We start from the raw sequence: 23,572 nt of genomic DNA, 5'->3' as shown, positions 1-23,572 counted from the left end.
ATCAACGCTGAGCTCCAGCTGGAGCCTGGCACTGATCCTGGTGCTTCCGCTGAGCCCTGACAGCCCTGCAGCTCCAGTCATCTCTCGCTCCGGCTTGTGCGGTGCTGCCACCGGTTCAGCTCATTCCCCTCCCCTGCTACCCCTTTTCTAGGATGGTCACGTACCACCTGCCACGTGCCAATGTACCACAGGTGGTACCTGTACCACTGGTTGAAAAGCCCTGCTGTTAGGGGAACACTAAGTACAGAAGAAACATGCGTTAAGGCCAGGGAAGTGTTATGAAGAGTATAAGATTAGGCTGAATAACAGAGTCGGAAGGGATCTGGGAGGTTAGTGAAAGGTTTAATCTCTTTGAGTTCTAAGAAAAAACAAGATTGGCATAGAAGGCACTGACGCTGGACTTCACTCATGAGGGAGGGCCCCCCAAAACGTGATCTAGTATCTGCCATTAAGATAATAAAACCACTCGTTGAAATGGAACCTCAAGAGTTAAATGATAACAAACCAAGACATAAGATGAGTCTCATCCTTCCCCAATTTTCTCTGGTCTACATACTCCAGAGTTGGAGAATTACAGTTGCTGGGTTCACATAACGTACAAAACCAAAACAAAACATAGGTAGGTCCTGTAGAAATCAGTCTTTGCTGAATTGTTAACTCTTACCTGGTGTAATGATGATGGAGTTTGCTTCTTTGATCATTTCAATGGCTTGGTCAATCCCAACTTCTGTGTGTGTTCCAACTACTTCCATGGGCTTTCCTCCAGCTGTAGATGTCGTACCATATCCGCCCAAAATGACATTTGGTAAAGAGCGATTCATAGCCTGGCCAACCATAAACCATACATTAACCCCAAGTTTCCAGTCAATGAAAGATTACAATGAATATAAAACAGGAAACTACTTTAAGCATGCTTTAGTCTGTACAGTACAGATGTAATGTATATGACAGCTTCAACTCACAACATAGCTTGCAATCCCAGAATTTAATACTCTAGTTCATTCGGAAATATGGTTTCGGTGTTTAGTATATCAGATGAGAATAAAGAAAATGAACTGTTTTAAAGCAAACGTGTGTTAATCCTTTCAGCTTTTTAAATGAGCAGCAAAAGCTGCTGGCTTTCCACAAGACCCTTTCCCATCTGGGTACTCTTAAAAATATGGAACTGTAATTCCAATAATTTTGTGAATGGGATCCCAAGAATTTTGAGAGTTGCAATCTACTTGGAGGATACCTAAAACATCTGGAAATATCCAGACACGACTGGAATGTGGCAGTCCCGATAGATCCTCCTGAAATATTTTGTAATTAACAAAGTGGTAGAGCCACAAAACAGGATCCACTAAAGCAGGGGTCTTCAAACTTGGCCCTTTTATGACTTGTGGACTTCAATTCTCAGAATTCCTCAGCCAGCGTGCCTGGTTGAGAAATTCTGGGAGTTGAAGTCCATGAGTCATAAAAGGGCCGAGTTTGAAGACCCCTGCATTAAAGAAACAAGTCTTGTTTCCATGAAAAAGGCAATGGACCCCATCATAAAGGACCTAACCTTACCACACACATGATGTAAGACAGGATAGCTCCAGAAGAGCCAATCAAAGCTCCAACGATTGTCATCAAGTTGTTGTTGAGAAGGAACCCTTCTGCACATAAAGCCCATCCAGAGTAGCTATTCAGCACAGTGATCACCACAGGCATGTCTGCTCCACCGATAGCTGCCGTTAGTGTCACTCCCTGCAATTTTTGATGCATCAAAAGAAAGAAGGTGGAGCAGATGTATATACGTTTATGCAACAATACCTTGATTACGTTTTACCTTAAAACAAAAAGGAGAAAAAAAATAATTCTACACTCTGATCAGCCATATTCAGACCCAGAACTATGAGCAGTAACTATCCTCTTTCCGAATGTGGAGGGTGCTTCCAACACTGGTTCCCTAATGACCAGTGTTCATTAGGTGAAATTAAAAACTGGAGCTGGCAAAAGAGACTATTCTGTGGGTTTCCTACAATAGGCACAAGAAAGTCAAACCCATTGTAGATCAGGTGTGCGCGGGTTATTTTTCTTTCGAGTGTCCAACACATATTCTGGGCATAATCTTACATAAAACTAGAAGGAAGACTTATATGGTTGCTTCCTAAGCTTGCATACAGACCTTCAACCTGCTATCAACCATCTACCAACCTATCTTGGCTTCTAAGTAGGTGGACCAGACTAAAGCCATTGTTTATTTTCTAAGATTGCATATGGTGTTTAGAATAGAATAGAATAGAATAGAATAGAATAGAATAGAATAGAATAGAATAGAATAGAATAGAATAGAATAGAATAGACCTTGGAGGTCTTCTACTCCAGCCCCCTGCTCAAGCAGGTGAATGTCCAGACAGGTAAATGTCCAGTCTGTTCTTTAAAAACTCCAGTAATGGAGCACCCACGATTTCTGGGAGTAAGCTGTTGATTGTCCTCACTGATTGATTGTCCTCACTGTCAGCAAGTTTCTCTTTAATTCCAGGTTGCTTCTCTCTTTGTTTATGTTAGACCGAAACATATTCTTCAAAATAAAAAAAAGATGCAGAATCCCCCTTCCCATTTTTAATTAAAACAATCCATAAGAAAGAAGGAAATAAAATCAGGAAGAACTACAAAGTCTGGTGAACTCCAAGGCAAGTATCAATAGCCCCATTGCTACCCTGGATATCAGGTTGCCTACCACTGTTGAAGAAGCTTCCACCCCTTGCCTGACCCTGTCCTTAGGCTTGCTCTGACTCTGCCATCAGCTTATCCCCAGATTTTCGCCTGCCCAACTTAAAGGAATGGGGATCACAGTTTTTTATTCCTACCATTATTGAGGAGAGCCCAGAAACTCCGAGAAGACAAGCCATGCCTCCAGTATAGCTGGAGTCTAACATAAAATAAACCATGCCTCCTACGGAAGCTGCCAGCAGTCCAGCATTCAAATAATGACGGCCAGGCAGGAGGAGAGGAGCAGAGTTCAACAGACCTAGAAAGAAATGAGATGCAACGTATAAAAGCCAATGGTTCATCATGAACTCTTGGGGTAGGATGGCATGAAAATGCGGGGTAGGTTATTTCTTCCCATCCGTGTCATGCCCCCCCCATCCACTTGCCCAACTGACTGAAATTAAGAACTTAATTAAGAAATTGAGAATTATTTGGCTGGGCAGGTGTAATGGGGATGTGCTGGACTAGGACTGGGTAGCAGGTCTTCAAACGAGATCATCCAAACTAATTTTAACACTTGATCCACTATACCAGCCTTTTTCAACCTCAGCAGCTTTAAGATGTATGGACCTCAACTCTGCCTGGCTGGGGAATTCTGGGAGCTGAAGTTCAAACATCTTAATATCGCTGAGGTTGAATGTCTATGGAGAGTTTCAACCATCCAGGTCATGGTTGTCCCTAAGATGCTTTTCCAAAAGGCAGCTGGTCTTTCTTAGGGGTTTTTTTTCCTTGAAAAGGTTTTGCTTCTCAAGTACTGAAGAAGCTTCTTGGATGGGAAGTGAAATATTTTCAAGGGAAAAACCCTAAAAAGTCCAGTTGCCTTTAGGAAAAGCATTTTTGGGACTTGCTGAGGTTGAGAAACACTCAACTACATCATAAAAGATCACCTGATCTATATGAGCCATATAATATAATAGCTAATACTGAGATACAGAGTCTGCTATTCATAGATCTTGAGATCATGTCAAACTTGTTTCAAGGAGTTTTTGTTTTGTTTTTTATAAAAAAAAGTCTGGCCCCCAACGTTTATGGAAATTCAGTATGAACAGAATTCCTAATTTTTAAAAAAGCCATTGACGTTATTAGGCTGAGTTCTGCAGAATAAAAAAATAATTTTAAACATCCATATATCCTGACCACGAAAAGGCATACCTTGCAGTTTTCCATAGGCCACCAAAGAGCCACTGAACGTTACACCTCCAATGTAAGTGCCCAAGTAGGCCACGGTTTTGAGAACGCCGGCGGATGGATGGAAATCAAGATGTGGATATTCAATCATGTACTCAGCGATGCAGGTCAAAACAGCTGCCAAGCCAACCAGACTGTGAAAGGCAGCAACCAGTTGTGGGAGGTCAGAGATCTCAATACGTTTTGCAATTGTGAGACCTGCAAAACAAAGCAATTGAGATCCAAGGTGAAAACAAATAGAATAGAGACCTTGGAGGTCTTCTAGTCTGGCCCACAGGATTTCACTCTTTATCATTCTCTTGAACCTATACGGAAAAAGAGTAAAATACGAACTTTCAGTTCTCTAACTTTTGAGGTTAAAAAAAAAAAGATATGAATGGTACATTATGATCTCATATTAGGAGTCCTTCAAGGTTCAAGATTAACATTGCAGAGATCAAGTAGATTGTTGGGGACAATATGCTGGCTCTGTAAAACCGCTTGGAGACGGCTGTAAAGCACTGTGAAGCAATATATAAATCTAAGTGCTATTGCTATTGCCCTTCCTTCCTTCTTCCTTCCTTCCTTCCTTCCTCCCTCCCTCCCTCCCTCCCTCCCTTCCTTTCTTTTTTCTTTCCATAACTCTGCCAACTGCCAGCAGTTCGATCCTGACTGTCTCAAGGTTGACTCAGTCTTCCATCCTTCAGAAGTGGGTAAAATGAGGACCCAGAATGTTGGGGGCAAATATGCTGATTCTGTAAACCGCTTAGAGAGAGCTGTAAAGCACTGTGAAGCGGTATATAAGTCTAAGTGCTATTGCTATTTTGGGGGCTGACATAACCCTGATTCAAATTTTGGCATAGAATTCATTTGGCTGTCTGGAAGCATGAACAATATTAAGTGGTGATCTGGTGGTTTGATCCTGCAGAGACTGATGTTCCATTCACTTGATCTATTTGTTTGGTTCATTTGAGCAAGGAATGTTTTCATTGCATAATTCCTCATGCACTGTTGGGTCTACCAAGCTCATTTTCATGGCAGCCATAGATAATTGTTATTGTAAGGAATAAAAATTCAACCCCCTTGGAGTTGAATTTTATTCCTCACATTATAATGCTGACAAATGCAGGTCAAATTTTTCTTTGACCCCAATATTAAAAAAAAAACATGCTTGGAAGTGTAGCTAGGCAATTCTGATACAGCTTCTTCTTATGAACATACCCACCGTTCTGTGAATTTAAACTTCCTGTCTACTTTTCCACATAGGTTCATTTCTCAGGTGACTTTAAAAGGAATTATTTTTGCTGAGTTGTTTGAGGAGGAAATGGCTATTCTATACAGTACTGACCCAGCGATCCATTTCATGTAGAAGAATTATCCACATGTACAAAAAAAACACAAGAAGAAAACCACACGCACATCTTCACGTTGTTATCGCATGGCTCACAAACCTGAACAGAGGTGAAGCTCTTTTCAATTTTAGATGGCTTACCCAGATGGCTAATCCTTAAGCCAGCTTTATTCAGATTGCCCAAGATAGTTAAATAAATCATGAGCTTTCTTGCTTTTATACTTTTACCTTGGATCCGATTGCCCAATGCTTTAAAAAAAAATGCGAACTGCTTTTGTTTGTTAAATGAAAAGCGGTAGATTGTTTTTATAAATAAATAAGCAAGCAAGCTGAAAAACCTGATTTTCCACTTGTTGGTGCCAATGTGGGACTAAAATAAGATTTCACACAAATCCATTTCAGAGCCTGTTTACGAGAATTTGGATTTTGTGGGCAGAGCAGATTCATCTTCACCCTGCAGTTTCCACGTTCCATGTTAATTCACAAAAAGTAAATGAGGGCAACTGAGAGAAATTGAAAAGGAAGACGCAACATGACATATGTGAATAAACATTACTGACATGAAAACTGTTTTGCATGGTAGCAGTGAGCTGGCACGGTTGGTTCCAGATGAAATGTTTCCTATATTTACTACATACACTTCGCGCCTCATTATGCTGAGATTTTTCTTCTTACTCAAGAGTGCCACCTCTTGGAATTAAACATAATTTATGACCCCAAAATATAGTACTAGATGTCCGGGCATCAAGATCATCTTATAAACACCACAAACAATCTTGTAAAGGCATTGGAAAGAATAGTTTTTGTGTATCCAAATGTCACCCTGGATCCATTAATAAAACAGAAAAATAGAGTTGGAAGGGTCCTTGGAGGTCTTCCTGCATCAGCAGGAGACCCTCTACCATTTTAAACAAATGGTTATCCAATCTCTTCTTAAAAACCTCCAGTGTTGGAGCACTCACCACTTCTGGAGGCAGGTTGTTCCACTGATTAATTGTTCTTACTGTCAGGAAGTTTCTCCTTAATTCCAGGTTGCTTCTCTCCTTGATTAGTTTCCATCCGTTGCTTCTTGTCCTGCCTTCAGGTGCTTTAGAGAACAGATTGATCTCCTCTTCTTTGTGGTAGCCCCTCAAATATTGGAAAACTGTTATCATGTTACCCCTAGTCCTTCTTTTCACTAGGCTAGACATACCGAATTCCTGCAACCATTCTTCGTATGTTTTAGCCTCCAGCCTCCTAATCATCTTCGCTGCTCTTTTCTGCACTCTTTCCAGAGTCTTAACATCTTTTGTAGATCGTGTCAACCAAAACTGAATGCAATATTCCAAGTGTGATCCTACACAGGCATTATAAAGCAACACTAACACTTCACATGATCATGATTCTATCACTTTGTTAATGCAGCCTAGGACTGCATTGGCATTTTTGGCAGCCGAACACACTGCTGGCTCCTATTTAAGTAGTTGTCTATTAGGACTCTCTTTTGCAAATATCTGTGTCAGGTGCCAGCAACCAGCAGCCAGCCATTTGAGGGTATCTTAGCCATTATGGACATCTTCTCATTGAAGGTGCCCAACCATGATTCTAGGACAGTGATGGCGAATCTTTTAGAGACTGAGTGCCCAAACTGCAACCCAAAACCCACATATGTATCATCGGGTGCTGGGTGGGCGTGGCTCATTGAGTGGGTGTGGCCCATTGGGTGGGCATGGCCAATTGGGTGGGTGTGGCAGCTGTGATAACGGCAGACTGTGTGGGACTAAAAAGTTCAATCAATCAATTCCAAGTTTGCAAGATCTTTTTTTTTCCCCGCGAGAAGTTGAAATTGACTGATTGATTGAACCTCTTTTTTTTTTGCACACGGCGGTGGAGACCTAAAGCAAAAAGGTTTTATAAAACCCAGCTGAAGGCCTAGGACTGGGGCAACGGCGCGCGTGCCCACAGAGAGGGCTCTGTGTGCCACCTGTGGCATGCATGCCATAGGTTCGCCACCACGGTTCTAGGAATATCAGTTTCAACACCCCTGGTTAAAGGCTCACCCATGGTGCCTCCTAAGGCCATGGCTGTGGACATCTGGGCCAGTAGTTCTGGTGAAGGTTTCAAGGTGCCCAAAGTAGCTGCAATACCAGCGGCAACGCCAATCATTCCGAGGGCGTTGCCAAGCCGCGAAGTGCTCTGACTGGATAAGCCGGCAAGTGCCCCCACACAGCAAAGTCCAGAGCCCAGGTACATCATCTGCAGAGGGAGAGAAGCAAAACGTGTAAGGGGAAAAGCTGGCATTGACTCCATGTCTGTAGATTTCACTTGCCATCCTATCTCCCTGCACCAAACTACAAGCAAGTACAGGTAGTCCTTGAGGTGTGACCACAATTCAGCCTAACGTTTATGTTGCTGAGTGAGACATTGGTTACGTGAATTATGCCCCGCTTTATGATCTCTTTTATTGCCACAGTTAAGTGAATCACTGCAGTTGTTCAGTCAGAAACACAGTTGCAAAGTGAATCTGGCTTCCCCATTGTCTTTGCTTGTCAGAAAGTCACGCCCCGGGACACTGCAACCGTCATAAATGCATGCCAGTTGCAAAGCGTCTGAATTTTTGATCACGTGACAGTGGGGATGCTGCAAAAACATCATGAATCACCGGCAGGAAAGGTCGTCAATTGGGGCAAAGCTCACTTAACAACCGTCTCACTTAGCAACAGAAATTTTGGGCTCAGTTGTGGTGGTAAGTCAAGCTCTACGTGTATCTGAATGCTTTGTTTGCTTCTCTAAAGAAACGTGCTTGTCTTTTCCTTTCTCTTATTTTCAAACTCTTCCTCAGTAAACTGTCAAAGTTTTATGCAAAGTAATAGTAATAGAGCCTGAAGGGACCTTGGAGGTCTTCTAGTCCAACCCCTTACTCGAGCAGGAGATTCTAGACCATTTCAGACAAGTGGCTGTCCAGTCTCTTCTTAAAAACTTCTAGTGATGCATAACTTCTGGAGGCAGGTTGTTCCACTGGTTAATTGCTCTCACCGTAGGAAATTTCTCCTTAGTTCTAGGTTGCTTCTCTCCTTGATTAGTTTCCATTCCTAGTTTCTCTGGTGCTTTGGAAAATAAGTTGAAACTTACTTACTTACTTACTTACTTACTTACTTAAAGTTGAAAATAAATTGAAACGTTTGTGGGTAAAGTGGAAAACCATTTAGCTCGTTCTGTTGTACAGTGCCCTGCCTAGCAGTGGATAGCTAGAGATGAACTAATTAGCTCTAAATTTTAGTGACACAGTAAAGCTATTCTTGCTAGATTTATTTTGCCCAGATTTATTCCACCATCATTTGGTGCACAGAAGAACTGCAGACCACTAGTTCAAATGCATTTTGAAAATACCAGCGCTGTGAGATCATCTCAGCTCATTTTTTATTCCTAGTTTGATTGGTTTTAGGGCTTTGGTGCCTAGCAAGATGCTTTGAAAACCTGGCATGACCGTGCGTTCATATGTAACATGTGGTGTTTCTCCCTGGGGTTGGTTCTCAAATCAGAAGGGCCTTGCGTTACTTTTAGGCTCAAAATAAATTTAACAAGTTGGCAACAAAGCCCCAAACACACCCAGGCAGGACATTGGTAAAAGTGAGACAGTAAATCAAAGTGAGAACTCTCAATCAGTGCACACGAAGATAGGAATACACACACACACACACACACACACACACACACACACACACGTATGTATGTATTAAAAACCTCATGGTCTCCTGATCAAAACCAGGCGTGCAATAGAGAGAGGAAGGGGAATGGAGTGAGTTATCTAATGCACCCCCTAACAAGCAAAATTCTGCATATAAATGCAAGAGTTGGACACAAATGAATAGATGATGCAACTGGTCTTCCTAGTGGGAAAGAGCTGCAGGCAATCACCCCTGCCCGTTGAGTCTAGATGTTCTTCAGCATCTTCAACATCATGCTCTTAAATGTTCCTCACTCTCCTTAGATATAGAATCTCTCGGGTGGAATGCATAAAGATAAAGCAAGTCTACTTATTCAATATGTACAGTCAATTCTTCCACAGGGAAGTGAAATTGCACCTATTTGACTTCCGGTGACCTCTGCATCTATTTGAAAACACTTATGAAACAGGATACGTTATGCTCACCTCTTTCTTAAGATCTTACAGAATTCTGGGCACTTAGCAGAAAACAATGCTTTATTGTTTTCTGCTCAATGCGCAGAATTCTGTGAGATCCTAAGGAAGAGAGAACCAACCTAGAACTACAGTAAGGAGAAATTTCCTAACAGTGAGAACAATTAATGAGCGGAACAACTTGCTTCCAGACGTTGTGAGGTTTTAAAGAAGAGATTGGACAAAACATTTGTCTGAAATGATCTAGGGTCTCCTGCTTGAGCAGGAGAAGACCTCCAAGATTCCTTCCAGCTCTGTTATTCTGGTATGGGCTAGCCGGTCCTATCATAAATGATCTCACACAAGCAGCCCAAGCTGTTGGTTTCCTTTTTGCATCTAGCAAGGAATTAAGGATGGGGGCAGGGCAGAAAGACTGTGTTGCTTTTTTGTTGTGTGCTGAAAGCAGAAGCTGAGCGCAGAGACACACCCATCATGTTTGTTATAAACATTTATTTACACAATTCATGGACCACATAAACCTAATGAACTGGGAGGGGGGTTCATTACATTGCTTGGAAAATATGCATTGCTGGTACTAACAATTCTTAAGAAACTTTTTCTCCAGAAAAGCTATTCTTCACTATTGATCTGTTAACTTGGTTATGAACAAACAGGCCTTAAAAACCAGCCAGGATTTCTCACCTGCTCAATATTGTATCCACCAAGAAGAGATGCACCATATCCACCAACAAAGACTGTTCCAGGGAGAAGATAGAGGTAATTGTACTCAGGTGGATCCGTTGGACGCTTAAACATATCCAACATCCTCTGGGTAATGAGAAAGCCACCTATTTGGGGGAAATGCAAATAGTTAAGATGAAGCAGAAGGATGAAACAAAGAATTAATTTATGCCAGAGAATTAATTAATTCAATTTATTTATACTCTGCCTTTATTATTTTTACAAATAAATCCAGGTGGCGAACATACTCAACACACCTTCTTCCCCCTGTTTTGCCCACAGAAACAACCCTGTGAGGTGGATTGGACTAAGAGAGAGGGACAGGTCACCCAGCTGGCTTTCATGGCTAAGGTGGGACTAGAACTCAACATATGCTGGTGATTGGCCCAACGTCACCCAATCAGCTTTCATGGCTAAGGCAGGACTAGAACTCATAGTCTCCTACTTTTTAGCCTAGTGCCTTAACCACTAGAACAGGGGTAGGCAACCTTGGCTCTTTTATGACTCGTGGATTTCAACTCCTAGAATTCCTGAGCTATGCTGGCTCAGGAATTCTGGGAGTTGAAGTCCACGAGTCATAAAAGAGCCAAGGTTGCCTACCCCTGCACTAGACCAAACTGTCAAATATGGGCTAGAAATCAGTTCTGTAGAATTCCTAACACAATGTCCATGGACACTAAGGTTTTGGAAATAGGTAGCCATGGCCAGAGCAAAATATAAATATTTATTCTAAATAGCAATAGCAATAGATTACTGCTCCATAGTGCTTTACAGCCCTCTCTAAGTGGTTTATAGAGCCAGCATATTGCCCCCAACCATCTGAATCCTCATTTTACCGACTTGAGAAGGATGGATGGCTGGGTCAACTTTGAGCAGGTCAGGATCGAACTCCTGGCTATGGGCAGAGTTAGCCTGCTACATTGCATTCTAACCATTGCGTCACCAGGGTGAACATGCACTTTGTGAATCATTACCTGCAATATTAACTGAGGAAACAAAGGCAGCCAGTAAAGCTAACGTCTGAGGCATGCTGGAAGGCAAGTAAGATCCCCCCATCAACACCAAGCCGCCCACAGCAGTAAGTCCTAAAAGAAGAAAAAATGAAAGAACCTGTGGTGACCCAGTGAAGAGATGGAGAGTTTGCAATCCCTACTCAAAAACCTTCTATCTTATAGCAGATGTTTCCTGTTGTGGCTGAACATGCTTGATTACTCATACTGTCAACAGCTCTCAACTCATCTTCCGAGCTAGTCAACTAGAGGCAGCCTTGGAAAATTTGGATGCCAATGAAAATGTTGCTACCCAAGCAACACAAAATGCTAAAGTCACAATGCTTCTTCATTATCTAACATTTAAAATACCTTAGCCAATAGAAGCCTATATTCAGCAAATCTTGAATATAGGTAACAGAATAACAGAGTTGGAAGGAACTTGGAGGTCTTCTAGTCCAAACCCCTGCTCAAGCAGGTGACTCCACACTACTCCGTAGAAATGGCTGTCTAATCTCTTCTTAAAAACCTCCAGTGATGGAGCAGACACAATTTTTTTTTCTAAGTATTTTATTAATTTTCTAGTTTTACAACCGTAAGTACTTAATAAACAACATGTTGTCTGAGTCCATCAGTAATTCAGTGGCACATATTAACTTCCTCAATCTAGGTACAATACTACACCATCCAGTGCTTCCTCTCTTCTTCCTGTGTTATACATTTTCCATATTGGGTAAGTACAATTCTTATTGTTGTTAATACATATACAACTGAGCAGCCACAATTTCTAAAAGGTGAGACATTCCATTGATTAATTGTTCTCCCTGTCAGGAAATTTCTCCTTAGTTCTAGGTTGATATGTTTCCACCCATCGGCTCTTTTCCTGCCCTGTGGTTCTTTGGACCTACTTTAATTTTCAACATTGCAGTTATTTCAGGTTTATTTTTGCAGCATCTGTTAAGTTTAAATCAAAATCTGGTTTCACACTTTTATGCTAAGCCACGTCTTCTGTTAATCAGAATTTATTGAATAAACCATAATTTTACACGCAATATCTAAGAATCGCGTCTGCAAACCATAACAACTAAGGCAAAATCAAGCAATTTCCCTTATCAATTATTACACAATATAATTATTAACTTAGTCCAGGAATTCTAGGTTTTATGAAAAGGGTGACCCTAACCTAGAACCAAGGAGAAACTTCCTGACAGTGACAACAATTAACCAGTGGAACAACCTGCCTCCAGAAGTAGTGAATGCTCCAACACTGGAAGTTTTTAAGAAGAGACTGGACAGCCATTTGTCCGAAATGGTATAGGGTTTCCTGCCTGAGCAGGGGGTTGGACTAGATGACCTCCAAGATCCCTTCCAACTTTACCATGATGATGATGATGATTAACAAAGACATGGCCCAATTTATACTGGTTATGGTAAATTTTAGTCGTTTCTTTCAGTCACTAAAATCATGATGGGATTGTGTGAGACAACATAAACAGAAAAACAATAGTCAAAATCTTTAATTATCAACAACTCTCAAAAGAATGGAGGAAAGTCAGTCCTGAGAAATGTCCCTCAAAGACCTGGTAATGTCAAGAAAACTATTAGTATCAATATTGAAACATAAGGACTACCTTCAAACAACCCACATTCAATGGCAGAGAAGTCACTGCAGCCAGAAAATTACCAAGTTCAAGATGAAAGATATGGGTAGCTGGCCCTTCTTGGCTGATAGATCTTTAAGGGAAAAAAGAACTTCCTTTTCATTTTATTCACAAAGCTACTCTATGATCATTATTGCACCATGCATTAAAACAAAACAAAAAAAAAAACAGCAAAGCAAAGCTTAGACGTACCAGAAATTGCATTGGTCACTGACATCAGAGGGGAGTGAAGAGCAGGTGTGACACCCCAAACGGTGTGGAAGCCCACAATTCCAGAGAGACCAAAAGTTGTCACCATTTGGGTAAAGGCAGAATTAGGAGAGAGGAGGCCCAACCCTAAAACTGATGTCAGACCTTGAAGAAAACAACAAGCATTTAGGATACTTAAGAAAGCATTTCTCCTCCATCCCCCTCCCTCCCAAAAAAGATCCCCTGGTTAAGGATCCAACTCTGTTTTGATTTCTGGGGTGTTAACCTTCACAATAAAATAGACACTGGAAGAAAGAATATGTACCATAGACTTTATGGATGTAATTCGCATTCCTTTTTCCCCCCCAAATGTTGACTTGTCTGGTTAAAATTCACTTTGCCAAGTTGTCTGTGCCAGAATGCTTTGGCCTCCGGATGTGGAAATGCCAAGAAATAACGTTTTAGACATGTCAAAAATGTTGTTTGAACAAACCTTCAAGGGACAATGTCCCAAGAATTACAAAATGAAAAACGGCTCCAATATTCCCATTGATTTTGTTACTTATTTTGGAGGGGAAAGCTTCTATTGTAGCATCTGAAAAATGTTAAAGGAGGCAGACCACACAGGAATTTCAACACTATCCAATGAGAACAAGCTGTAGTTATCTTCTTTGGGCCCTATATATCAGCCTTCTCCAAAGAGGAAACTTCCAGATGCATTTCACTATAGTGCTTGGGTTTTCCAGCTACTATTAGACCCCTGGTCCAACCCCTGGAGAAGGCGTGGGCAACTATGACAACTTTATGGACTTCAACTCCCAGAATTCTTGGGTCAGCAAGGGGTTGACTGCCCTGTATTATTCTTTGATACAATACTAATCTGATGAACCAACAAGATTTTTTTTTCTTTTAATTGTGAGTGGTTTGCAAATTTGGAAGTGTGAACCCTTGTACTACTTCTCCAAAGAGAGTAACTGAATTGATAGACACACAATAACCGTATGGGAATTACGCAAATTTCGCAAATGTGTCCCATTCATTTAAATCAAACCCAGTGGTGTCTTTCCTTTTCCTACTCTTTTATCCTGGACTGTTCTGTCTAGGCTGGATTGTTCACATGTCCAAGTGACTGCTTGGACTCATAATCCATGCATGCTGAGGAAATTCTACATGTAAATTAGTTCAATGCCAAGCAAAATACTTAACATTTTAATTGTAGCCAAAGGACAGGTGAGATGGGGAGAGTCACCTTGTAGAGGAGATGGGCAACATAAAAATTTAATAACTAACTAAATGAATAAATATGAATAAATATCTTCAGGATAAAATATGGATAATTAAATGTCCATATCTTTGTTCTGCAAAATTAGCTTATTAGATATAGATGGATGGATCAATGGATGGATGGTTAGAGATAGATGATAGATATATGATAGATAGATAGATAGATAGATAGATAGATAGATAGATAGATAGATAGATAGATAGATAGATATGGAGAGATAGATAATAGAGAAATTAATTATACCATTTAATGAATTGTTAAATTGTATAGATAGATAATATCTATCTATACAATTTAAACTTAATGCATTTAGGTGGTATAATTAGCCTTTTGCAAGTATCGTAATGTCTTTGCTTTCCCCTACCCTAATCGCCAGGAATTTTCAACATTCCCAAGGCATAACCACCCAGTTCTTAAAACAGGATTTTGTTTCCCCTTCTCAGGGAAAAGAATGTCCAGAGCTGTGCTCAAACATATGGTTGGAATAATACCTTTTACAGCTTCCACTGAAGCATTTTGCTGTCCACTCCCTCATTCCTCAAAGCTGATATTTTTTTTAAAGTAAGGCAACCTGACTCAGATAAAAGAAAATTACTGAACAGGAAGAGATTAAAAATTGGCCTGAACAGCCGCTGCATTCTGCAGAAAAAAAAATATGGCAGCAGAACTGGGCAAAGATAAATATACATCACAGAGCATGTTTATTCAGGACACCTCTGAGAAGTTTACCCCACCCACCCACCCCCAAAAACCCTGCATTTTTCCCCCATAATTTTTTGTTCAATTTTATTGATCAAGAGGGAGCATTTCAGTAAAATTTCAAGGGGGGCTATGGTATTCTTGAGCAGACTGACTAGGAGGCCACAGAGGTGAGTGAATGCCCTCTCCTGTACTGTCTTTCTCTTCAAACTTTTATTAACCCCAAAGGTATCATAACAGAAGTCCATCCAAAGGGCTTTCTCTGATTAAGAAGTGTGGGTTAACTACAGAGACTGGGAAGATCTGTCACCCAAATTAGCAGCACTGGAACTAGCTTCCTGTATCGCTTCCATCCAATAATCAAATCAGTTCAAGACTATCCTCAAGAGAAACTTAAAATAACATCTAAACTTTGGTGACAAAATAGTAGAAAAGCAGATGTCTCTTTCATCGGCTGAGAATATTTTTGCGAAATCACAAGGCAGATTTCCACGTAGGCAAGACGTGATAGAAGGAGCTATGATTCAAAGGTTATCTATCTCCAAACCAACCAAGAGTCAGGGGCATGTTCTCCAAATGCAGAAATTACATTCTTAATTATCAGCCTTAAATGCTATTAAAACTGCAGCCCCACACAATCTTACTTCAAAGGAGCTTCTAGCAAACATTTGTAAGATATTTATAGAGTTGCATGCAGTTTAACTCCCTGTATTTACATAACCTTATTATAAACTTAATGCTAGGAACCCGGCCAGCCGAAATGGATGATAGAACTAAAAGCCATCACTGTATTTTAGGGGGAGAAGTTCCGTAAGTTAACTGCATATGAAAAGATTCTTCCCTCTTTTTTTTTTATAAACAATTTTTATTATTTTTTCCATTTTACACCAACAGAAGCTTAAGAACCAACGTGGAGATATGGTGGTCAATTACAAAAAGAAAACAATAACATTATATGTATACAATTCACACAATATTTCTTAAAACTTCCCTCTCTCTCTAGGTAGAAATTATAATCAATGCAAATAAATTCATTCATTAATATATCTAAAAATAAGTTTCCTTCATCAATGAAAACTTTCAACCGCTCAATATCAATATAATAATCAAATTAATACAATCCTATAGCCAATTCATTCTTTAATATGTTGCTATATATAAATTAAATGCTTAAATCAAAACCAACGCTCTCTAGCTATTTAAATTATTGGAATCTCAATAGTACATTTCTAACACAGATTTTCATTAAGTATATTGCCAGATATAAATTTCATTAGTCAATAATCTTTTACAAAAGCTCCTTATCTATCCCAAAGATCCTGTTTTAAACTTTATTAATTTTTCCAAATATTTGAATTTAAGCTAACCTAATTATTTAACTATTTCAGGGCCCCCAAATTTCTCTTATTTAAACATATTAGCTCCAAAACTAAATTCAGAGTTTTCCTAAGCTCTGATATAAAGCACTGAGAAAAATGAGATGATAAAATATTTCATTCACATTTAGGAAGGATCAAGTCCTACGTGGAGATAATGGACCGTTTGTCATTAGAATCTTAGCCTATTCACTTGTCCCATTGATATCTTATTGTTTAAGATCAGTAAAATGACCCAATGTGGCTGTGGATTCTAGATGCAGAATAGCATGCCATACCCACTCATGTTTTAATCAAAGTCAACTTACTCTATCAGTTCTATCTGGGATGGGCTCCTTGGCTAAAGTATAGTAGCAGCAAGGAAGCAGATATTTTTAACAGACCTTTGAGATGATGTCTCATCCTTTAACTATGATTCTGTCAAGCGCAGAAAATCAGGAGTCCAGGGCAGTTCAAATAAAGGTAAGATTATTGTATGCTAATGCTTTTCTAGAAGAATGCTAACTCCTAACAGTCAAAGCAAATTGGAGGTAGATAAGAGTCAGTGAAGGTGGGCAGGACTTAGATCTCTTGTTGGTGCGAAGGGACTCAAGACTGATGATATGTTTGACCCCTCCCTTGGGCTCAGCCTAGTCTTCTCCCACAGTGTGTTTTAGCAAATCTCTTAATGCATATCAGAATGAACTCTGAAAGAGGAATTTGTATTTTAAAGAAAGAGAGAGTGAGAGAGATGGAGAGAAAGAGAGAGAGAGAGAGAGAGAGAGAGAGAGAGAGATGGAGAGAACGAGAGAGAGAGAGAGAGAATGAATAAATTTAACATTTTGACATACCTGTTGTATATATTCCAGCTGAGGTCATTGTTTTTCTAAAGGGTGAAATGGCTGCTAATTTTTCTGCTTCTAGTTCATGAACAGACTTCTGCTTAACTGGGGCAGCAGGTGGTAAAGTTTTAGGTAAAGGTGCTGGAAAGAGAGTTTTCCCTTCCTGTAGCAGAGACAAATTAGGATGAGTCCTTAAAAATAATACATGGAAAGTCACAAATCTTATTATGACTATTAGAAGAACAATGTGGACAGATTGAGTCCAGATATGTCCAAAGCTAAAATTTAGTCCCAATTATCTCTTTGCTTCTCCCTGTCTATGACTGACTCAAAGAACTTGGTTCTGATCTCTACCATCAGCTGAAGTTGTTTCAGGTATTTACAATTAATCTTCTATGTTGCTTGATTTCTTGGAATTGGAGGGAAAAACAGTGTGTAGACAATCTGTAAACTATTGATTTACAAAGGTTTGTAGCTGGGCTAAAATGCAGGCTGGTCTATACATATGTGACATTTAAAGCAAAATGAAAGAAGATGGAAACAGAACAGAAGATTGGAAGAAGGTCTGATGTTCTAGTGGATAAAACCAAACTCCATGTTTTGATGTCAGCTGCAAAGCTAAACTCCAGACAAAAGTCAAGAATCAACTGCAATTTCCCTTAAAAGACCTTGATTCTGTCTTCCATTACAGTGTTTGGCATGCCTCCGTTAAACTGTTCATTAAGGAATTTTAGGAGAGGAAAAAATAATAATAACTCACCTTCATGACCATAGTGCCTCTTATGACATGATCAATTGTCCCATAATCAAAATCATCTTTTGGCTCAAAGTAAAAGTATTCTTTGCTGGGGGAAATAGCTTTTAATAACTTCAAGATGTTGTTTGAATAAAGGCTACTGGCCTGGGTAGCCATTCGGCTTGGCAAGTCGGTGTAACCAATGTGCACCACGCCCTGGGGGTTGAGAAAGCAATAAACAAGACCCTTAAAAACATCTTTTTCATGTAATGCCCTGATACCGACTTTTAGGTGTTTTGACTTGATAAATCCTTTATAGCTGATGGTAAATCAGATCTCTGCTGACACTTTATTTTGCCATTTTAAGGGCTTTTTACATGAACAGCTTGCTCTTATTCTTGAAGGAGGGGGGGAGAGATTTTCTCTTTGACTTTGAGCCAATGGCAGAGCAAGACGGGAGGCCTTTGGGGGGGGAAGCCGTTCCATCGCCATATGGTGCTTATTTCAAGAGTTAAGAAATCAAAACACACTTTAAAAGTCTGAAAACACCTCTTGGACATTTGATGCTATCATGGTTACACACTGTGCTTCCCGGATTAATTGCACTCCAATTTAACTCTGAAAAGCAAAGGGACGGGGTTAGATAACCTGGCTTGCACTATTTTGTCAACAAAGCTATTTGCATGGGAGGGGGTGATGGAGAAAGACAGGAAGAAATAATATCCCTTTGCAATTGATTCAACAAATTAAGCCTTGAACAGAAAAGAACAGAACAGACCTCTAAGGTCCCTTCCAACTCTTTTGTTTTGTTATTCTGTTAAAGAACAGAAGAGAATAGCAGGGCTGGAAGGGACCAACTCCCTGGTCAAGCAAGGGAACTTCTACCATTTCAGACAAATGATTGTCCAGCCTCTTCTTAAAAACCTCCAGTGTTGGAGCATCCACAATTTCTGGAGGCAACTTGTTCCACTGGTTAACTGTTCTAGCTGTCAGGAATTTTTTCCTTGGTTCTAGGTTGCTTCTCTCCTTGATTAGTTTCCATCCATTGCTTCTTGTCCTGCCTTCAGTTATAGCCCTAAGTTCTGGGGGAGCTTTACAATTGCAAATGACGTCCCTTAAAGGCAGCGTAAGTTCAGTTAACTGTACATCTCACTGTTAAAGTTACTTATTTTGAGGTGAGATTAAGGAGAAAAGCTTCAAATAAGGGTCAAATTCAAGCACTGCACCAAACCGTAAGTATGTCACTGTAGTGCAGAACAGTTTCATGATTTAGTTGACTAATGCTCGTATATACAAAACTTCTGTAAACACCATACCTTTCCAAGACAGCTATAGTTCTTTTAACTACAGCTTGCTGGGTAGGTCAAAATGTCTGATTTTAGGAATATCTTTAAAAAGTACAGTCAATTAATTCCAACTTTGCAAGGTCTTTTTTTTTTTCCCGTGAGAAGTTGAAATCGACTGATTGAACCTTTGTGCGGGTTTTTTTTGCACACGGCGGCGCATGCCTAAAGCAAAAAGGTTTTATAAAACCCAGCTGAAGGTCCAGGACTGGGGCAATGATGCACCTGCCCATAGAGAGGGCTCTGAGTGCCGCCTCTGGCACCCGTGCCATAGGTTTGCCACCATTGTCTTAAATCATAAGCTATGACAAGGTAGTTTTTGTTGCCTGGGAGTTGCATAATTTCATTTGAAGGGGTGTCCTTCCTGGGCTAGGATAATAGTGGGTTCAGCCCATGTCAGATGTCTTTGAAAACCCATACCATAATAATAGTAATAATAATAATAATAATAGTAATAATAAAAAAATGGAAGGGACCTTGGAGGTCATCAAGTCCAACCCCCTGCTCAGGCAGGAATCCTACACCATTTTGGATGAATGGCTGTCCAGTATGTGATGTTCTGCTGCTTTGGAGAACAGCAAAATAATACATCTCCCAAGGGGACAAAATATTTGAAACAGATTCTCCTGTGCAAACCTTATGTATATGAAGTTCTCCAGGATGGGTGGTCTCCACATTGCCACCAGCCTCAGCGGCAAGATCTACTATTACGGAACCATCTCTCATGGACTCTACCATAGTCTTAGTGATCAAGATTGGAGCTTTTTTCCCTGTTGGAAATAACAAGAACAGAAATGAAAGATGAGAATTCAATGTTGTTGTTTTTTTTTAAAAAAAAAAGCTTGAGTAGATGCCCACAAAACCTCAGGATTATCTGGCTTATACTTGCAAGGGTCAGTTTAGGCTCAATAGTTCTTACCTATTTCTACAATCTATTGATATAGCAACTAGTAGTAGGACTATCACAGTCTGTTGGATCTCCAAAACTGTGCAGGACGTATATCTCAGGAAAATAAAACCCACTCAATTGTTACATTTTCTATTTATTTGCAGAGTCCTTAGAGGAGAAAAGATTTGGCTTATTTGACACCCATGTTAAGAAACCAAATTTTGGGCTTTCTTATTAGAAACATACACCGCTAAGGTCTCTGCACAGGTAGTCCTTGACTTACGACAGTTGAGCCCAAAATGTCTATGCGAAACAGTGGTTAAGTAAGTTTTGCCCCATTTTACGATTGTCTTGCCACCATTGTTAAGTAAATCACTGCAGCTAGTAACACGATTGTTAAGCAAATCTGGCTTCCCCATTGACTTTGCTTGTCAGAAGATTGCAAAAGGTGATCACGCTGCAACCGTCATAAATGTGAGTCAGTTGCCAAGCGTCTGAATTTTAATCACGTGACAATGGGGATGCTGCAATAAGTTGTTAAAAACGGTTGTAAGTCACTTTTTTTCAGCGCCGTTGTGACTTCGAATGATCACTAAACGAAAAGTTGTAAGTCAGGGACTAGCTGTGATGGTGATAAAGTCATACCATACCTGGAATAAGAGCTGTACTAACAACAATGTCCACCTCTTTGCACTGTTTAGCAAAGAGGGCCATTTCTGCCTCTATGAACTCCTTCGACATTTCTTTCGCGTAACCTCCAACACCTTCTCCCATTTCGGCAACGTTGACTTCTAAAGGTTCTGCACCCAGGGATTTGAACTGCTCCAAAGCTGGAGGGCTGGAAGCAAGGAGGATTTCACAGCAATCACTAGCTTGGACACTTTTCAGAGTGGAGATCAAGAGCATATTATAACTGCTTGCGGCCCGGGCACTCCCCTTATGCTGCGTTCATGGGTTTGATAGGGATGAGAGGAGAGAAGGTGTAGAGAGGAAGTAGGGTATTGAGAGGAGAGGGGGAGGGGAAAAGAGTAGGAGGGGAGGGGAGAAAGAAGAGGGAAGTAGGGAATGTTTTAAGAAAGGGTGGACGCAGCCTGGGGGGAGTGGGCGGGTCGCACCAATGGTTATGAATTTATCTTATTTTAAAATTGTATTGTATTTTTATAATGTTTAAATGGAAAAAATAAAAATTTTCAATTAAAAAAAAAAGAGCATATTATAACTGCTCTTCAGTCCAAGCATCCCATCTGACCTTTGAGGAACATGCCAGCAGATGCTTTGCAAAATTCTTTGAATTTGCGATGGGTTGTTGATTTTCAGCTAGCATTATTATTCCTACTTTTATTTTATATCCCACCCTTCCTTCTCCCAGAGGGCTATCAAGAAGGCTTGCAGAACATACAAATAAGAGTGCATAAAACTAATACGCATTAAAGTGGACACATATTTGAAAGTTGTAATCAACACTGAACACTGAACCATCTTAAAGTGGAATGGTTCGTTGTAGGCAACAAGTTAATGATGGCAGGAAAATATACTTTTGATTTCTTTAGGATTTGTATCCTGTTTTTCTTTACAACAGAAGAAGGGTGAGGCCTGGAGTTACTCTACCGGGTATCAAATCCTCTAACAATGGCTCCCATTGACTTCGCTGCCCCAGCCGCAGCCAAGCCAGCCACTCCTCCACCAATGATGAGCATCTAGGAAGGAAAAGAAAGGAACTCACAATTGGGCTTGTTAAGGTATTTTTATTAGCCCAGAATAAAACCTTTCTGTTAATTCATGCATCATATGCAATGTGATTTTATAGGAGGGAGGGAGGAAAGGGAGGGAGGGAGGGAGGGAGGGAGGGAGCAATAGGTAGGTAGGTAGGTAGATAGACAGACAAAAAAGAGGGAAAGAGGGAAGGGAAGGGACAGGGATGGGAAAGGGAAAGGGAAGGGAAGGGAAAGGGAAGCTATAAACACTCTCTTCTTTAGCAGATGAAACCTGCCGTTTCCAATGCCTTCCTTCTTCAAGCTTTCTTTGAAATGGCTTCAAATGGTGGTAACGGTGCTTCCGGAAAACCATGTCTTGCAACCTACCTTTGCGGGAGGTACTTTTCCTGCAGCAGTGATTTGCCCAGTAAAAAACCTTCCAAAGTGATTGGCTGCGAGAACCACAGCTTTGTACCTAGGAAAAAGGATGAAAGAGAAAAACACTGGAGCTGTTAACACAGCAGGCATTTGAAATGAATAACAACAGACTCAATTAACTAGACAAAATATACATATATATACAGGATATATGGCGAACCTATGGTACAGTTGCCAGAAGCGGCACTCAGAACCCTCTCTGTGGACACACGCACCGTCACCCCAGTCCTAGGCCTTCAGCTGGGTTTTATAAAACCTTTTTGCTTTAGGCCTCCACCGCCACGTGCAAAAAAACCCACCAAAGGTTTAATCAGTCGATTTCAACTTCTCGCGGGACAAAAAAAAGATCTCGCAAAGTTGGCATTGATTGATTGAAGTTTTTAGTCCCACCCAGTCTGCCGTTACCACCGCAGCCACGCCCACCCAATGGGCCACACCCACCCGGCACTCAACGATGCGTAAGTGGGTTTTTGGTTGCAGTTTGGGCACTCAGTCTCTAAAAGGTTCGCCATCGCTGACTTAGACCAGTGACGGCAATCAAACATCTCCAACAAATAAATAATCTGTCAATAAAAAACAAATGATTGCCTTTATCCATTGGCTGAGAAGCCATAGATGGATACCAAAATCATTATCATCATCATCATCATCATTCCCATGCTTGTTACTCCCTAATAAATGCCTAATAAAAGGACATTTCTTATGTTGTAAGCCGCCCACAGTCACCTCAAACTGCAAGATGAGCGGCATATAAATTTAATAAATGTATTTCTTTATTATTTAGTTATTTATTAAATTTATTCACCGGCCATCTCACAGTTATGCGACTCTGGGTGGCTTACAATAAAACAATACTGTGAAAGATTAAGACAGTAAGATAATAAATACCTTAAAATTAAGAAAGAAATAGCTTAGATAGCAGAGGGTATACAATAGCAGAGTGGACTCTTCTAATCCAGGAAGCTGACCATAGTAAATGTTTTTTCCACCTCTTAAATTACATTATGCTCATTTGGGAGTATATTTTTCTCCCAGCTCATCATAGTTGATTTTTTTTTTGTCTGTAAAAGGGCCTTTTTGTTTAGTTGTGGTGCTAATTTCTACATTCTTAGGCTGAGCATCCAGTTCCTTAATTTTTATTATCTGAACGTTTGTTTGAGCCAATGGATTCATTTTGTGGCTTAAAAGGCCTGAACAGCATTTTGGAAGCATTTAAGACCTTCCTTCCTTCCTTCTTTTCTTCCTTCCTTTTTTCTTTCCTACCTTCTTTCTTTCTTTCCTTCCCAAGAGATAGGGGATAAACCGTTCTTTGGCTCTCATGATAGGGAAAGTGGTAAGTTGCTAAAATTGTTTCT

General features: G+C 40.3%; 1 protein-coding gene across 1 annotated transcript in view; it reads right to left on the bottom strand.

The window, feature by feature from the left end:
* Positions 1-23,572, bottom strand: part of LOC120315226 (NAD(P) transhydrogenase, mitochondrial-like) — a 46,046-nt gene that overhangs the window by 6,494 nt on the left and 15,980 nt on the right. Inside the window, exons 5-18 of the mRNA XM_039359233.1 lie at positions 22,167-22,254; positions 21,694-21,782; positions 20,736-20,923; positions 19,833-19,966; positions 17,878-18,069; positions 17,127-17,280; positions 12,940-13,101; positions 11,072-11,182; positions 10,059-10,204; positions 7,297-7,492; positions 3,892-4,125; positions 2,838-2,998; positions 1,552-1,731; positions 665-824 (exon numbers count right to left, since the gene is read on the bottom strand). Coding sequence (XP_039215167.1) covers positions 665-824; positions 1,552-1,731; positions 2,838-2,998; positions 3,892-4,125; positions 7,297-7,492; positions 10,059-10,204; positions 11,072-11,182; positions 12,940-13,101; positions 17,127-17,280; positions 17,878-18,069; positions 19,833-19,966; positions 20,736-20,923; positions 21,694-21,782; positions 22,167-22,254 — 2,195 coding nt within the window. The remainder of the gene's footprint in view (positions 1-664; positions 825-1,551; positions 1,732-2,837; positions 2,999-3,891; positions 4,126-7,296; positions 7,493-10,058; positions 10,205-11,071; positions 11,183-12,939; positions 13,102-17,126; positions 17,281-17,877; positions 18,070-19,832; positions 19,967-20,735; positions 20,924-21,693; positions 21,783-22,166; positions 22,255-23,572) is intronic.

The sequence above is a fragment of the Crotalus tigris genome, unplaced genomic scaffold (assembly GCF_016545835.1).
Source record: "Crotalus tigris isolate CLP2741 ecotype Arizona unplaced genomic scaffold, ASM1654583v1 scf7180000019068.10715455, whole genome shotgun sequence".
Classification (NCBI taxonomy): Eukaryota; Metazoa; Chordata; class Lepidosauria; order Squamata; family Viperidae; genus Crotalus; species Crotalus tigris.
Note: the sequence above shows the minus strand (reverse complement) of the source record. Positions and strands in the feature narration are given on the sequence as shown.